At 34.9% G+C, this 18793-nt stretch overlaps 1 protein-coding gene across 1 annotated transcript in view; it reads right to left on the bottom strand.

Moving 5' to 3' along the window:
* Nucleotides 1–15010: 15010 nt before the first annotated feature.
* Nucleotides 15011–18793, bottom strand: part of RPS6KA6 (ribosomal protein S6 kinase A6) — a 168045-nt gene continuing 164262 nt past the window's right edge. The window contains exons 21-22 of the mRNA XM_006082809.3: nt 16897–17037; nt 15011–15436 (exon numbers count right to left, since the gene is read on the bottom strand). Coding sequence (XP_006082871.1) covers nt 15311–15436; nt 16897–17037 — 267 coding nt within the window. The 3' untranslated portion in view covers nt 15011–15310. The remainder of the gene's footprint in view (nt 15437–16896; nt 17038–18793) is intronic.

Genomic DNA, 18793 nt, shown 5'->3' with positions numbered 1-18793 from the left:
CCCCCCCGGGGGGGGGGGGGGGGGCCGAGAGGCATGAATGGGGGATGGGAGGCAATGGGAGGATAAAAACATATATATAATACCTTAATCAATAAAGAAAAAAATTGCTTACCTCACATCTTTCATTTTAGAGAATAAGCTTAATATCGAAAAGTTAAAATTAAACATAGTTGTGGAGACATAAAATCCGAAGTTAAAGATAAGTAAAATTACCTAAATAAATCTAATCTTAAGGCCCTAGTTATTCACATTCTTAGACAATAGAGTAACTTGCAAATATGATCACAAAATCACCATCAGTAATCTGTGATAAATTATAGAAAACAAGAGGAATTAACAGAAGCCAAGAGTTGTCAATATGGTGTCTGAGTCTTTAAAAAGGTGGGAAGAAGTAAATTTCAGAAACTATAAGCACACAATATACTTTAGATCCCTAGAAATGTTAAAAAAATAATTTAGCAAAAGATATCACACATTTAAGAAGTGAGGGTCTTTGGGAGTCAAATTTTGTTCACTAAAAACAAGTCATAACAATTTATTTTTTAAATAGGCTTATTAGACTGGAAATCATAGTTGTAGAAATAGTGGCCCTTCAATTCATCATAACAATTGACAGAATCTTTACACCTTAGTGGAAAAAATGTAGAAGTCTAGGTGGAATAAAAGTTTTATTATCTAGTTTTACAACTAGTTAAAAACATTAAAAGATTAATTTGAACCTGGAGGAAGTTTAGATTTTTATTGCAAAATAATAGTTTCGGACTTATCATTTGTAGAAGTACAGACAGAGGAGGGGGAGGAGGAGATGACTTGACTAAAAGATCATTTATGAGAGGAAAACCAATCCCAACATTTAAAACTCAAAGTTGAAAATCTAATCTGGACTGGCTTGCTCAGTGGTTGAGCCTCAAACTATGAACCAGGAGGTCACAGTTCAATTCCAGGTCAGGGAACATGCTTGGTTGCAGGCTCAATTCCCAGTGGGGGGCATCATTGATGTTTCTATCTCTCTTTTCCTCTCTTTTCTCTCTCTGAAATCAATAATTTTTTAAAAATCTAATCTGGTAAGTAAAAAATCTAATGTGATTCTACTATGCATTAAAAGTGCAGGATCTAGATAAAATTAGTAGTGGAACACATCTGGGATATTTACTCCTGAAATGAATGCTTTAAGAAAGCATGGTGCCCAGCTGGCTTGGCTCATTGGTTGAGCACCAATTTATGAACCGATTTCCGGTCATGACACATGCCCAGTTGCAGGCCTGATACTCAGTGTGGGGCGTGCAGAAGGCAACCAATCAATGATTCTCTCTCACCATTGATGTTTCTATCACTCCCTCTCTCTTCATCTCTGAAATCAATAAAAAATATATATTTTAAAAAGCACGGTGAAAAATTTATAGGGAACTCACACAACTTAACAAAAGGAAGATAAACAATCTAATCAAAAATGGGCCAAGGACCTAAATAGACATGTTTTGAAAGAGGACATACAGAAGGCCAACAGACATGAAAACATGCTCAAAGTCACTAATCATCCGAGAGATGCAAATCAAAATGACGATGAGGTACCATCTCACACCTGTCAGATGTCTATCATCAATACATCAACAAACGTCAAGTACTGGCGAGGATGCGGAGAAAAAGGAACCCTCGTGCACTGCTGGTGGGAATACAGACTGGTGCAGCAACTGTGGAGAACAGTATGGAGTTTCCTCAAAAAACTAAAAATGGAACTTCCATTTGACCCAGTTTTTCCACTTCTAGGAATATATCCCAAGAAACCAGAAACACCAATCAGAAAGGATATATGCCCCCCTATGTTCATAGCAGCACAATTTACCATAGCTAAGATTTGGAAACAGCCTAAGTGCCCATCAGCAGATGAGTGGATTAGAAAACTGTGGTGCATCTGCACAATGGAATTCTATGCTGCTGTAAAAAAGAAGGAATTCTTACCATTTGAAACAGCATGGATGGAACTGGAGAGCATTATGCTAAGCAAAATAAGCCAACCAGAGAAAGATAAATATCACATGATCTCACTCATTTGTGGAATATAATGAGCAACATGAACTGATGGACAAAAATAGAACCAGAGTCATAGAAGCATTGAACAGACTGTCCAACCTATGAGGGAAGGTGGGGGGTGAGGGGGTAAGAGATCAACCAAAGGACTTGTATGCATGCATATAAGCATAACCAATGGACACAGACTGGAGAGGGGAGGTGAAGGCATGTGCTGGGGGTGGGGGTGGCCGGGGAGAGGTCAATGGGGGAAAAAGGAGAATTATGTAATGCTTTAAACAATAAAGAATTTAAATTAAATTAAAAAATGGTTAAAAATCTGAAAACAAAAAACAAACAAACAAAAAACAACCCCTGCCATATAATGAACTCTCTAAAGAATTGTAATACTTAGGGAAATAAAGACCTAACGGGAGAGGAGAACAACTAATATATTTTTAAATAGTTGAAAGTGTTCTGATTTGAAAGAGCAAGAATACTTTATGTTGATCCTAATTTTAAGCAGAAAAATTAATGTTTAAAACAGTTGGTTATATGTGAGCATTATTTGTCTAAATATAATGAAAACTTTCTAATAAAAATAGCTGTCTGAAATTGAAATATATCATAATTTGAGACAGTTAAGTTCTAATTCACTGCCACCTATCACCAGTAACACAAGGTATGGGATAAAAAGTGTGTACAGAGAGGCTTACACCTTAAAGTGGGAATAGTTGATGACAGCAGTATGGGCTAGGTGGTCGGCAAACTCATAAGTCAACAGAGCCAAATATCAACAGTACAATGATTGAAATTTCTTTTGAGAGCCAAATTTTTAAAACTTAAACTATATAGGTAGGTACATTGTTATTAACTTAATTAGGGTACTCCTAAGGCTTAGGAAGAGCCACACTCAAGGGGCCAAAGAGCCGCATGTGGCTCGCGAGCCGCAGTTTGCTGACCACGGGCTCAGATCAGAAGCTTATTGACTAGCAGAAGGACAAAACAAGAATTTGGGTGAGCAATTAAGGTATTTCCTGCTATTGTTAATCATTGAAAAGAGGAAAAAAAACATTACGGGATGTTTAGGGATAAGATAAAAGTGACTTTATTATATAATTTAAGCTTAGAGCTCCTTAACAAATATTTGGGAAAGTTTTAAATAGCTGGCATATGTTTCTAGTTTGAAGCACAATTAAGGCACAAATTGGCTGAGCATTAACTTTTCAAATTTTCAACAAAGAATAATACTCTCAATGATAAAGATTTTTAAGAAAAGTATCTGAGGACTCCCTAATTTCTTCATATAGTATATCCTTGAATTATCTGGTGTCTAGTTTCTATTAAAAGCCTGGTTAAAAAAAAGAATAATTAAAGAAGGCAGAATAAAGGATATGATATATATCATTTATTTGTACCAGAATACTTGAAACATGGACTATGTTAGGTTAGTCCCAACATAATTAATTGTTATGTGTTATGCTTTTTTTCATTTTTTACAGGTTGATAAAGGAAACAACCCTATGAATAACATCAATTGTATTCACCGCCTAATACCATTCACCTTTGTTCTGGTAATCAGACTTCAATTTCAATGTGTCCAGATCCAGATTTTTCACTTGCTGTTTATATATTAGTGGTAGTGTTCTCTCTTGGGTCCAGAGGTGGTTATATGAATCACGTTTGGTCTTTCAGATGGTTACATACACTAGGCAACAATATTAATTTAGAGTTGAGCAAATAACTTAGTTTTAGGAAATGAAATTTCTGACTCGGCTTGCCAGATTTAGCAAAGAAAACACAGGATGCTCAGTTAATTTTTAGTATGACTCTGTGCCCTGTAATATTTGGAGCATATTTACATAAGACAATATTTGTTGTTTATCTAAAATTCAAATTTAATTAGGCATCAATAAGTTCTAGGTAAAGATGGCAAAGTAGGAATAACCTGGGTATGGACACACCAAAACTACAACTAAATACAGAGCAAGGATCTCTGAGAATGACTTGAATACTAGCAAAACAGATGCTCAACAACTGAGGATATGGGTAAGAGAGGGAGCAGCGCAGTGTCCCACAAGTGGGACGTATATCACAATCATGGTGAAGCCTCCTAAGAGTAAATCCTATAAGAAATTTTGGAATCCCCAGACCTAGGGACCTGCTCTAGGAAGAGGAGACTTTTACTATCTGGTTGTGGAAAATAGTGAGGGTTATATCCTGGATAGCTGAGGAGCTCTGGGAACTGAGAAAGCTCCCTGTAAAACTTTGTGCACAATGTCACATGACCTGAGCCCTAGCACTGGGAGAGAAGGTAGATTGGGAACACACACACACACACACACACACACACACACACACACAAAACTATGATTCACTCTTAAAGGGACCATGCATAAACTCACTCACTCTGTGTTCCAGTACAGAGGTAGCAGTTTGAAAGGCACTTGGGTCATGTGTGAAGGAGATGTATAGACTAATTTTAGGGTGTGTACTAGAGGGATCTGCTGGAGCTCTCCCTGGAAATGGTGGCACAGTAGATGACAATCCCTTTTTGTTTTCCCTACCTCCACCCAGCTGCCAACACTAGCAAGTACCAGGTCTGATATTCTCCATTAACCTGCGAAATGTTCACCATTCCCAGTGTCCTGTTGAAGACCTTCCATGGCCAATCTCCCTGTACAGACTAGGGCACATCTTCTATAGTGGCACCCCACATGCCAGCACCTAGCAAGTACTCCATCTTTCAGCATTAGTTTGGCTTCCCAGCAGGTTTCTAAAGCAGTGCTCCACCGTCCTGCATCTCACATGCAGCCCTGTGGGCTTCCAAAGTGGTGCCCCACCCTCTTACACCCAGAAAAATCTATTCAAAGTCATAATGGCTAAAAAATTCCCGAACATGGTAATGAAAACAGACATCTAAGTCTAGAAAGCATCACAAGTCCCAAACAAGATGAAGGGAAAGAGACTCACACAAGACAAAGTTAAAGACAAAGAAAGAGAATCTTAAAAGTAGCAAAAGAAGAACACCTAGACAATTAGCCAATTATTTCAGCAAAAATTTGGTAGGCCAGAAGAGAGTGGCATGACATAATTCTCTTAGAAGCATTATACTTTGTGTACTCTTGCTTTGGGTCTCATTTTTAATGGAACATGAAGGGAACACATTATTTTAATTGTAACTTTGTGAATATCTTTTATCTAGAGGTTTGTTGCTATTTTTGTCCTTTATGAAATTTTTGTCACCAAGTAAGGCAGGATTACATTTTCTTCCAGATTGAGTTGATGATTGGTATTCTTGGTTATCAAAATACTCATAGCTTTGGGACTTTGAAATGGTAAATATTCATGATGTGTGAGAAAGCATGATACATAACTGTGCCATCTTAATTACATAAAAATGGAAGCTTAGTTGTGTAGATACACAGGACTTAAGACACGTCAGACTGTAAACTGCTTGTGATTTTGGATGGCTTTGTCTTTGCTTGTGTTTTTCAGTTTCCTATATATGCACATGTTAACTTTAAAAAAATAAATGTTACTTTAAAAGCCTAAAAAAATAAAATAAATAAAAGTGATGAAATACATACAAGAGTACTCTACCCACCAAGGTTATTATCCAGAATTGAAAGATAAACAGTTTTCCATACAAGCCAAAGCTAAAAGAGTTCATCACCACTAAACTGGCTTTATAAGAAATGCTAAAGGGACTTTTATAAGTGGAAAAGAACAGGCCAACACGTGAAATGAGAAAATATAGGAAAGAAAAACATCACTGGTAAAGGCAAACATATAATAAAGATAGTGGATAAACCACTTGTAAAGCTAGAATTAAGGTTAAAAGAAAAAGTAGTAAAATTATCTATAATAATAAAAGCATAATATGCAAATCGACCAAACGACCAAACAGCAGAACGACCATCCAGATGACCTTCTGGATGACCACACTATGACACGCACAGGTGCCAGGCCAGCCAAGGTGGGTGGGCAGGGCCTCCCTCTACGGGGCAATAGATCTGGGGGCTCCACGATTAATCGCCCCACATAGGGAGGTTCAGGACACTGGCCAGTGATGCTGTGGTGGATATACTGGGCTGACCAGAGACTGCCCCACAGAAGGAGGCCCAGGCCAGCCAAGCAATTGCACCCCACACCTGTCGCCTGCAGAGGGAGGTGACTGGTGGTGGTGTGGGGGGCTGGGGGGCAGGCAGCGCTGCACAGATGGCAAGCAGTGGCAGTGTTGGGGGCGGGGCCAGCTGTTGGCAGCTGGGGGAAAGAAAGCCCTGATTGATTGGCCATGATCGCTGGTGAGGCCTAGGGACCCTACCCGAGGGGTCCCAGATTGTGAGAGGGCGCAGGCCAGGCTGCTGGACACCCCTCCCATGCATGTATTTCATACACTGGGCCTCTAGTCTACAATAAGAAGGTGAAAAATGCTCAGTCACTAATCATCAGAGAGATGCAAATTAAAACAACAATGAAGTATCACTTCACACTTGTCATAATGGCTACCATCAACAAATCAAAAAATGACAAGTGCTAGCGAGGATGTGGAGAATAGGGAACCCTAGTACACTGTTAGTGGGAATGCAGACTGGTGCAGCCACTATGGAAAACAGTTTGGAGTTTTCTCTAAAAGTTAAAAATGGAATTTCCATTTGACCCAGTGATCCCACTTCTAGGACTATATCCCAAGAAACCCGAAACACCAATCAGAAAAATGTATATACCCCTATGTTCATAACAGCACAATTTACAATAGCTAAGATCTGAAAAAAGCCCAAGCGCCCAGCAGTAGATCAGTGGATAAAAAAGCTGTGGTACATTTATACCATAGAATACTATGCAGCAGTAAAAAAGAAGTATCTCTTACCCTTTGAGACAGCATGGAGGGACCTGGAGCATATTATGCTAAGTGCAATAAGCCAGTCAGAGAAAGACAAGTATCGCATGATCTCACTCATATGTGGAATCTAATGAAAATAATCTGATGATTAAAATAGATCCAGAGACATGGAATATAGTACAGACTGAAGAAGCTCGGAGGGAAGAAGGGAGGGGGGGAAGGAAGCGATTAACCAAAGAATTTATATACCTATATGCATAATCCATGGACACAGTCAACAGTGTGGTAGGCCTGGTGGGGTTGCCGAGTGGATGGGGTTGAAAGAGGGGAGAGGGGGACATATGTAATACTTTGAACAACAGAGATAAATTTAAAAATAAATTAAATTAATAAGATTGGGAAGAGAGAGCTAATATTGAAATTAAATTGAAAAAAGAGAATAAACCCAACTGAATTTCAATTGAAAAACATAATCATACTGATGAGAAACAAGTTATCCAGCATCCCTACCTGATTAAGTGAACTGCCATCACTTGGAGTTCCTGGTCCTGAAAGAACATTACTTAAAAGGATAAAACGAGGTAGTCTGTCTGGGAAAGAGTGCTATGTGAATTTTATGCAGGTTTAGGCATTTGAAAAACCTTATTATGGGGAGGATATTGGGTAGCCAAAACTTGGAGCATCGGGAACATGATTTGCTACCCTGCATCAATGCGCTCTTCTTATGGTTACACCAATTTCTACAAGAAGGATCACTTCTGTTCCCATTTTTCCATTCAAAAATTTATTTCTTGTTTTATTTTTCTTCATTTAATTTTATTTTTATTATTGACACTATTACAGATGTCTCCATTCCCCCCTTTGAACACCTCCACCCAGTTCCCAATCCTGCTTTCCTCTGGCCAACACCATACTGTCTGTGTCTATGGGTTATACATGTATGTTCTTTGGCTAACCCCTTCACCTTTTTTCATCCAGTCCCCTTCCCCCCTATTTCTTATGGAGTTACTCTACCCCCATGAGCTAAACATGTAATGAGGTAATGTTTGGACATGCTGCTACTATCTTGCCATCATGTAGAGCCTTAGAAAGGGTCAGAATTGAAAACAGATCAGAAAGATGGAGAAAAAAATCTCCCCATGATATTTCCAAAGACATGAATACAGTCAATGACTCCCCTTTGCTTGTTTAAGGCAATTTGAGTTGGGTATTAGCACCTGTAACTAAAAAGATACTAATGGATTTGCTGCAAAATCATGGTTAAAGCAATTGATGTAACCAAAAGAAGAGCAAATTGATGCATGGTAGCAAATCAGGAAGCTCAGAGCTAAATTTAATGTTCAATTAAATTATCTTATAGTCCTTGCTGTCATTATTCTTTTCTTCTCATTTTTATGATTTTGTTTTGTATTTCAATTTTAACAACTGTATATATATATTGCTATAAACATCCTTGCATCTCTTTTAGAGGGAAGAATAAATCAGTGATAGTGCCTGTCACAAAAATCAATATACATCTAAGTTAAAAATACATTTGTTAATAGAGAATTTTTTTTGTCAGAATCTGAATAATAATCAGAGGTTAAATACAGCAGCTTAGTTTAAAATATTTTTAAAAATAAAATGAATTTCATAAAATATAACAAATATATCTGAGAGTCTTGAAGCAGGAGAGAGAAAGGCCAGGCCTGGTCCTAACCTGTATTTAGGCAGGGAGTTGGGGACACAGGGAAAAGGGAAGGTGAGGTATAGAAAGAGAGGCTGTTGTAGGCTTCAATAGAGCAGGTTCTAATTCTAGAAGAAGTCAGTAGTAAAAAGACAAATTCTATCTTCAAAAATATGTCTCCAACATTTTAAGTTAATCTATCTCTCCAAGTAAAGAGGAAGGCACTGAAGAAATAATGGGATAAACAATATGTGCTCTACTTCTATCCACTAATCCTACCCTACAAGTCAACCTAAGATTAAACCAGGTATGGCCTATAGACCTAAATTATTTTAGGGCCCCAATGACCAAAAATGCATTATCTTGGTAGCTAATGCTAAAAAGACAAATGCAGAATGAAGTAATACTTTAGTGGGAATAAGCTGCTTAAAGTAAAGTGGCCAATGTGAAAGCAATTTTTACAGATAAATGCAGAATGAAGTAATACTTTAGTGGGAATAAGCTGCTTAAAGTAAAGTGGCCAATGTGAAAGCAATTTTTACCGACTTCCCAAAGTTGCCCTCTAGTCTATCCTGTTTACCTTTAAGAAGTTGAGAAAAATAGAAGAGGTGCATGGAGATTTTGATTGCTAGGCTCCAAATGCATTTCTGACCCTTAAATGAAATCAAGTTTTTGGTGTATAAATAGCTACTATAACCTATCATGGCCTATAAATGTATGACTTACTTTGCCAGGGAAGAATTTGTTATTCTACTTAATTCCAATCTTGAAATAATTTTTCAATACTTAGAGACTACGATTTTAACTTGTCCTTAATGCATTAAAAGTTAAGTTGTCACCTTAACTAACTTGCAGACAGATTATTTTTCCTGATAAGTCCTAAAAATGTTGTAACTTCATCTTCATTTTCTTGAATCATTTTCCCTTATAAGCAATTTAGAAGAGAGTAATCCTAAAGTGAGAACGTATTACAGTTCTGGAAATATCAAAGTATATACATAAACAAATAATATCTTGAAACACGTTTTTTGCAACTCGCTCCTGAACAATGTACAGGTACTTTCAATGAAATCTGCAAGTAGCTATACATGTTTATAAAAGCAGTTTTATAACCATAAATGATCAAGCAAGGTCAACTGTAAAATGTTAGAAAGTTGCAGCCTTTTTATTTAGTACCCAGAAAATGCCAGTAATTTAACATGATATGTTGATAAATGTTGCCCACAGAGTTTTAACAAAAAAATAAATATAAATTCTATGTCATCTTTGGCATGTTGTAAATTCAAGATGATAGCCATTTCTTTAGCAGCACTGTGAGGGGGAAAAACACACACTATAAAATGCACTACTGGATTGGGTTTTACATGAAAAAAGTAGTACAATAACAACTTTCATGTCAAAAGGAGCAAGGCTTTAAAAACACTTATAAGATAAATAATGGTATAAACTCCATAATGTAGTCAGAAAAAGAAAATACAGTTGTTTGAACATTGGTGACCGCCTCTTTCAATATCCGCATTATAGATTTTAAGTACATGTGAATCAAATTTACACATCTAATTAAAGCCATTTCTGTTTTAAGAAGTTCAATAAAATGCCAGTGAATATCATATTTTCTATATCAGAAAATAAGTATAGGAATCCCAAAGTGCTTGGGAAGTGTTGGCAAGATCATGTTTTTTGTTTGTTTTTTAATGGTGGCTACAGCAAAATAGTCACTCTGCATAAACATGATGTTAACGAACACTACATACGGTTTTTTAAAAATTAAACACAGAAACACCTCATTCTCCTTTTTTGTACTGTAGAATTTAATGCAAGATAAATTCTCATTTCCAAACCATGCTGGCATTTCAATATTTAATTAGGATTTCTTATATAACTTTAAGAATGGATATTTATCGTTAGAATGCTTTTGTGATGTTGAATTTCTTGTTATCGTATTAAAACACAAACTTATTTTTTGCTACACATTGTCTCAATTTCAGAGAGAGTGAGTTTGAAAACTCAAATGTGACCTGAGCAATGTTAATACAAAAGAAAAAAAGCAAATAAATCTCATTGGTCACATTATGACAATTTATTAAGAAACTAAAGCACTTAGTACATTCTCTAGAACTGTCCCATATAAAATTATATGCTTAATAAATACCTTTTGAAGAGTAGATTAATTTACATAATTAGACAAATAGAATGAAAGCAAAACAGATACTCTATTGTCCAAGGTTTAGAAATGTGAATACAAAGCAAATCCTAATTTGGGGCAATTATATATATATATATATATATATATATATATATATATATATATATATGCATTTAGCAAAGATTTCTTGCTGGTCAACAAACTAAAAGGTACATACTTTGTGCATTACAATATAACTAAGCAAGCTTGAATACCTGTCTTCTAAAAATACTTTTACTTTCTGTTTCTCTTCATAGTTCAAAGAAACTAATACCTATTATTTAAGAGTGACTATACCTTCAACTATTAGCAACCAACTTGAATTTTCAGTGATCAAGCATTATCATTTTATTAAAATCATATGTTGGACTTCACTATATTGTAAGACTAAACCCAGGAATATTGAATCCATGAGTAACATGTATTTGTGAATAATCACTATCAATGCCACTGCAGCCTTGCATAGGGATGCAGAAAACACACTTCTGGATTGTTCTATTAATTTCAGCAATAATTCATTTTGAGATACATGCCAGAATTACCTGAATAAGCTGATAAATGTAAGACATTGTCCTAAAATTTTAATTGCAATTGACCAATCTATACTTAATATGCCTTGCATTGTTGTTCAGATATAACATTATGTTAATAGGATCTCTGTGTGCTGAAATCTAGACAAAGGATCCAGATATTTTGACCCCACTGACAGTTTGCCTTCATCCTTTCTGTGCTCTCTTTTTCTCTATAAATACAATAAGAATAGGAGCCTGGGAGCAGGAGGAGACTCATTATATTATAGATCACATACTATGAGAAACAAGACTACAGATAAATATGGGCTTGACAACAACTGCTTCCCTCCACGCCATTCTGTCATAGAAGTTCATTGTAAATTTCATTGTTATTAAAAAGCATGGAAGGTTTTAAAAGAAAATGTAAGTTGAGAAGTGGAAAGGAAGAAAATTATATGATAATCTGGCCTTGCGGCATACTGAGTTAATTCCTTGCCCAAAAATATCTTCCCTGATAATAACTGAATTTTAAATTATTCTCATCTGATTCAATTGCCTAAAAATCCAGCAAGTAGAAACTCATTTGATTAATGGACATCTTTCTTGAAAAATGCCAATTATCCACTAACCACTGACAGAAAAATGTGAATTAATTCAATGAAAATAGCTGCTCTGTGGTAATGGAAGTTCTGATTTGAGTAAGGAGAAGGGCGTGAGGTCATTTTGGGGCACAAAATCTTTTAGAAATAATTTAATCATGGAGTCCTCTGTGAGGTAATCAAGTAAGATAGCACACAGGGGCTGGAAGGCTAGAGAAAGAAAATGTAGAGAATGACAAAGACATACTTTGCCTAATATAAAGCCTCAGTTTTCTAGTTAACCTTAAGGTCAAGGTAAGTGGTTCTTCTTCTTCAGATATGAAGGGTCTCTTGTTGTCAGGAAAATACTATTCAATCAATATAAATAAGTTTATAAGTGGTCAGCACTATTTCAGCATGATGTTTTGTTTTGTTTTGTTTTGTTTTCTGCATTTCAGCATGATGCTTTAATAAACACTAAGCATCTGTTCTTAAGTTTGTGGGTTGACTACACATATGAAATCCCTTTGGGCTAAACAAAGATACTATAAAAATGTTTTACTATGTTTAATTACCAAAGGCAAGAAATTATAAAAATCAGTTCAGGTAATACTGGGTCTAACAAAATAGGTTAAAGTTCATTTTTCATAAAAGAACTGAAATCTTTATTTCCCCAGAAAATCACCATCTCTAGCACTACTATTTTAATTTTCTTGCAATTGGTTTCCTGAGTTTATTCATACTATGTGCTTTAGGACATTATATAGTTAGTCTATCTTGGTAAAATTGGTGTTTTCCCTTTGAGAAAAAAATGTTCTCTCCCTTCCAGATAACAATAACAATCCCAAACTGTGCTATCATTAAATACTACCAAGAAGCATCAACTAGAAAGAAAAGCAATGCAAAATCATTGTTCATGAATTCATTAGAAACTACAGTACTGTAAAGTTTTATAAAAATATGTTTTACTGCTTAAGCACTTACAGAAGCCCCATTAAAAATGTCCCATTCCCATCTGCATTTGTTGCTTTAGAGTTCTAGCCAAATGGACACATGATTAGGCATCCTTAACTGGGTTCCTTCTACAAAATGAGGGTATAGTTTGAAGCTTTCCCTTATAAGGTTGCTCCCTACTACTGTTAAGCTACCATGTTTGAATTTTCCAGCAGAAAACTCTTGCAGAATTATAGAAAAAATCCACTAGCATATCTGTATTTTTTACACATTGTCAATCCTCAATGAATGATGAGGAATCATGCTGTTCACTGCTTAATTTTGATTGTGTTCCTTTAATAAAAAAAACTGTATGGCATGACCCTTCTGTACAAATTCATTGGTAAATTAGTTAAGATCATCTACTTTTTAAAAACGATTGATTATGGAAAGACTGAAAGTTATTGTTTTATTATTTTTAATTTTCCAATTTCACTTATCCTAATTTTATACTAGAAAAGTAGACATGGAAATAATATCTCTGCTCTCAAAAGTTCATCATGAAAATCATATCTCTGAGTTTCTCCTATCAGCTTTGATAGGAAGGCATACAAGCACAAAGAACAAAATGGCAATAGGAAAATAAGTCTGAATATATGGACACAAATTGTCACATACAATTGCTTCTAGTAATAAAGCAAAACAAGGAAAGAAAAAAAACAAATTAGAGTATAAAAGTCTACAAGATGTGATACCAGTCTATTTCTAAGCACTATTTTCCATGTGACATTAGATGTTCTTTGATGTCTTTCAATTATTGGAAAAAGACACCTCAAAATATACATACTTTTATACGCCACACCCAAGAAACATCTTTGTGCATGGAATATATATCACATTGTAAAGATAATATGTATAGTTTATTTTATTAAATACCAAAGTTATGTCTCCTAGGTTAATTTATATACTTCAACAATTAGAAATCAACTCTCTCTCTGAACTAAGCAAAATAAAATACACAGCAAACAGTACACCTAGCATACACAAGTAGTTCACTTATATTCATTAATCAAAACTGTAATATCCTCCAGTTTACATTCATGTGTTCTTTCTATCAGTAGTAGTAGTAGTATTTTATTCAACAACACAAAAAGATTCTTTAAAATTGTATCATTTAGAGAAAACAGTACTTAATACACAGTGATTCTGAATCATAAAATTTAATAAGACCAGACCAATTTGGCTAGATTTCTTTTATAATTTTAAAATGAGTTCAAATTTTATGCAGATCATTCATATTACTCCCTATTCAAAATGCCAGTTTATCTTCTTGAAGTATAACTATTATGTAGCATTGTCTAAAATTTACTGATATGCATTATACTATATCATCTGTGCTAAGCTCACAAGTTCACTACAGTAAAATTTCAACTATATTCCATAGAATTCAAGGTATACTACTATGATACACTGTAATTCAAAGCACATGGAAGTCCAAAAAACAACAGTGCAATTCATGATAAAGGGGGGGGGGCACATGATGACTAAATCCAACTGGTTTACTTGAAAGTCAGCTTACATAAAACCAAGGTAGTATGAACACCATGTACTTTATTTTCAAAGGCTTAGGTCACAACACCAATACAAAGCCTTTGACTAAATATTCTTCTTTTCTAGTACAATTCCATCAGAAGTGAACTTTACAGAAGCCTTTTGGAAACCTTTATTTCTAGACTAGAGACCGGATGCACGAAATTCATGCAAGAGTAAGCCTTCCTTCCCCGGGCTGCTGGCACCGGCTTCCCTCTGGCACCCGGGACCCGGGCTTCCCTCGCAGTCCTAGCTTCAACCCGAAGGATGTCTGGTCTAATTAGCATATTATGCTTTTATTATTATAGATGAAGCCACTTATGGATAATCTATAGGCCTGACTGCACACATTATCAGTGATTTAATTCTTCTGTAAAAACTTTGGCACCAACCATATCAGGCGTTCACATATTAGCACAAATAAATTTTGCTCTGGCATCAAACTACTGTATCTACATTTTAGTAATTACAGAGTGGAGTTACTACCAAATGAATGGAGCCCTTTGGTTGTACACAATAATGATCTTCTACAAATCACCTTCAATTTGTTTTTCTTTTTTTTTTAAATAAAAAAGGCTTATCCTTCAGGATCTTATGTCAAAAAATACTGAAATTGATTTGCATTATACTATTATATTTGCATGTAGATTATTGGTAATGATTCACCAAACTATTATTGTATGAAACCAGAAAAACTACTAAAGTAACTATTTAAAAGGAACTTTAGAAGTTAGTGTGCAGAGAAGCTGTTAGGACCTTGTAGATACCATTTATATACTTAAATAAGTCTTGGACAGTACTGCAAAACAACATATTGTGAGTATTGTGGACCCGTGTATGTTTATTTTTTAATTTCTTTGCCCCTAAATAAGAAGACTTAAACAGAATATTCAAGTAATGCAGCAGAAAACAATGCCTTTGATATAAGATTAGGCAAAAGCTACACATTTGCCTTTTCTCTTCATCCAGTTTGTCAGAGGAAGACTGGAAATCTTACAAGCCAGTTGAAGTCCTCTTTTTCATGCTCCGTCGCTGAGCTAAGCTTGAGGCAGCAACAGGCTCTAGGACTGGTTGGAAGGTCTTGTGAGTCAGTGCTGAATATGTGGCAACCACTGCTCCCTAAAATAATGAGAAATATCACAAACTGAGCCATAATCTCTGAAGGTGAAAAAAAACAACCTTCCAAGTATATCATAAGAGATTTTTTTTTTTTGCGCCTAGGAAAATAACTGAAAATATTTGACCTGTACATTGATGCTCCTTTGATGAATTAATACCTGATTACTTATATATTTCTTATTTCAATAACAATGTGTTTTACAATATATCATTGTATCAGTCTTTCATCACTAATTTAATTTGGTTTTACAAGTTTTTATTTTTTTTTTAATCTCAGAGGAAAGGGCGGGCAGAAAGAGATTAACCAAAAAACTTATGTACATATATGCAGAGCCCATGGACACAGACAATAATGTGGTGAAGGCCTGGAGAGGGGACTGGGGTGGCGAGAAAGGGGTCAAAGGGGGGGAAAGGGGGACATATGTAATATTTTCAACAACAACGATAAACTAAAAATAAATAAATAAATTTTATTTTTAATAGGAATTGTACTTATTATTGTATATAAACATAATATTCTTAAATACATAGTAAAAGATTACTACAGTCAGGCTAATCAGCATATCCTCATACCGGTATAGTTATTGTGTGTGTGTGTGTGTGTGTGTGTGTGTGTGTGTGTGATGAGAGTATCTGAAATCTACTCTTAGCAAATTTCAGTATTCAATATGGTACTATTATGCTGTACATTAGATCTCTAGAGTTATTCTTCCTGCATAACTTCAATGTTATATACTTTGGCCAACATCTCCCCATTTGCACCTCCACCCTAGAAATCACCATTCTACTTTATGCTTCTACATATTTGACTTTTTTAGATTCCACACATACAAGAGATCATGTAGCTTTTGTATTTCTATGTCTGGCTTATTTCACTTAATATCATGTCTTCCAGGTACACCATGCATATTGTTGTAAATGGCAGGATTTCCTTTTTTAAAGTTGAATAATATTCTATTGTATGTGTGTATATCACAACATCTTTATCATCAAAGAGTTATCTGTGCTACCTTGTTCCCTGCAGCATTATTCACAATAGTCAAGACATGGAAACAACCTAAGTATCCAAAAAGAGATGAATGTATAAATTACTAAAATTTAAAATCTAGGTTCAATGTCTATAGATATAGGAACATGCACCGGTGGTTATTAATTTAGAAACCAATAGCAATCTTTTGTTTCCATATGAGATTTGCATTTAATCTACTCCTAGCCCTAGTTTTTTCTAAGAGCTAAGCAAATATAATCAAGAAACTTGTATTTATCATCAGAAAGGCTATAGGCAAAATAAAGAAGAGACTATGGCTGTTATTTAAAAATAAATAGAACAAAACAAAACTAAATAATCTTTAAAAAATAAAGATACTTTAAAGTGATTACATAAGTGGTCATGAGTGAATGGCATGCAATGGCTTTATAAAGTATCAAGCATTTAGAAGATACATAAAAGTATGTTTTACCTTAATGACATATGATGTACCATTTCTATTTGGCTGATCATTTGGCAGCTGGTCTCTCTGCGTTATCCATGAGTGTTTTAATACTTGTTCTGTAGTGTACCGCTGATGTGGGTCCATATGTAGCATATGGGAAAGCAAATCCTAAATTAAATTAAAAAATTAAATATGAAAATATATCAGTAAATTTTTTCGTAAATACATACAATTTCACATTTTCTCAAAATATAAGAGCATCATTATATTTTCAATCAGTTTGATCTAACCTACCCCTAGGGTAAACAAACCTGTACTCTGAACAGTTGATTGTCAAAAGAGAATTTTGAGATAGATTTTTCAATATACAGTATATCTTTACTTATTATTTTTAAATCAGAGAATACCAAATCTGTGGGACTGGAATGTGGTTAGAGAGAGAAAAGAAAAATGTAAAGTAGCAGGAGTTATCCTGGAATGTGCTAAATGGTTAAGAGGAGAAGGGAACTATTGATCTTTGCTGGTAAGCTGGATCCCAAAGTATAAGGGTATGCGTATATGGATACAGCATAGAAGGGAGGATTCCATTTGTTAATACACCCAATAACTAATGATTTACTTAATAAAATGGTAAAGAAACTATAATATAAATCAAAGTGTAGAAACTGACTGCTAGCATAATAGTGGTCAGAGTATCAATTTTTTCATCAGAGTAACTAATTGTGAATATGTTTATTTTATCTTTGATAATAAAAATGTTATAAAATAATATAACCTTATAGTGAAACACAATTTTAAATATATGAAATTATATGATAATTTTAAATAAACTTTCTGCGAAGCATATTTTAGAAAAAGAAGTAAGCTCTCCTTAACTTCTTCTAAAATAGAAACAAAATCATCATTTTGTAAACTTTTCATCAATAGCAGAAGCAGTGAAACTAAAAACTCTAAGGAGTAACATAATAATTTGAAGAATAATGTAATTGGTTTAATAATATAAGGGAGTAGAACAATCAACAAAAATCGATTGTAAAATGGACAGATGGGAATAAATAAATGACAAATAATATAAAAAATATAACAGTGATTACTTTAAAAGACAGACCTAAGTGATAATCATAAAATGATAAATGATAAATGTTCCAATGGTACAAGGACTTCTTCCTCTGGCCAAGATGGAATACCAGGGACTAGATTCACCAACCTGTTTTAAACAACTGTCTCAACCCCCTCCCCTCCAAAACACACACACACACACACACCATAAATATAGGACACAATAGCTTTCAAGAGGTCAAAGATTAGGAATGAAGAAGAGTGATCTTTAAAATACAGTAAAGAAATCAAGTAAGCCCTATGATTGCCCCAGCTTACCACCTCAGAGTTAGGAGAGACCAAGGAAGAGAGAGAGAGCAGGACTGACAACCAGAGAGGTGAGAAGATCAGATAAAAAACTACAGAGATCTGTAGAGGGTCTCCCTCAACTATTCCACAGATTACTGATAAACATATATATATATATGGAAACTAACAAAGGCAGTGGTTAGAACTTTCTGAAAGGATTATAGAGAAATCAGAACTCATGCAAGTTGGAGTATATTGCCTGTTCTCACCAGCCAGACTTGAAAATCTCATAATTCATGGAGTATTTGTTAGAGTACTTACAAGTAACCTCCTTGAGTAGTGAGGAGACCTAGACTTAAAAACTGTATTAGAAGGAAGATTTAAAAACATTACATTGTTTCCCCTAACTTAACTGTGGCCCAGAATAAATCTCAAGAATATTTATATAAATAAAAACGTGTCTAGCACCCACTGGGGTAAAATTCACTATGCCTAGCTTCTTATCAAAAATTACCATTCATAGAAAATAAAATGCATAATAAGGAGAAAAAGTCAATCAAGCCCAGTTGGCGTGGCT

Source organism: Myotis lucifugus, unplaced genomic scaffold (genome assembly GCF_000147115.1).
Source record: "Myotis lucifugus unplaced genomic scaffold, Myoluc2.0 scaffold_4, whole genome shotgun sequence".
Classification (NCBI taxonomy): Eukaryota; Metazoa; Chordata; class Mammalia; order Chiroptera; family Vespertilionidae; genus Myotis; species Myotis lucifugus.
The sequence above is the reverse complement of the archived record's forward strand: the minus strand, read 5'-3'. Positions and strand labels throughout refer to the sequence as shown.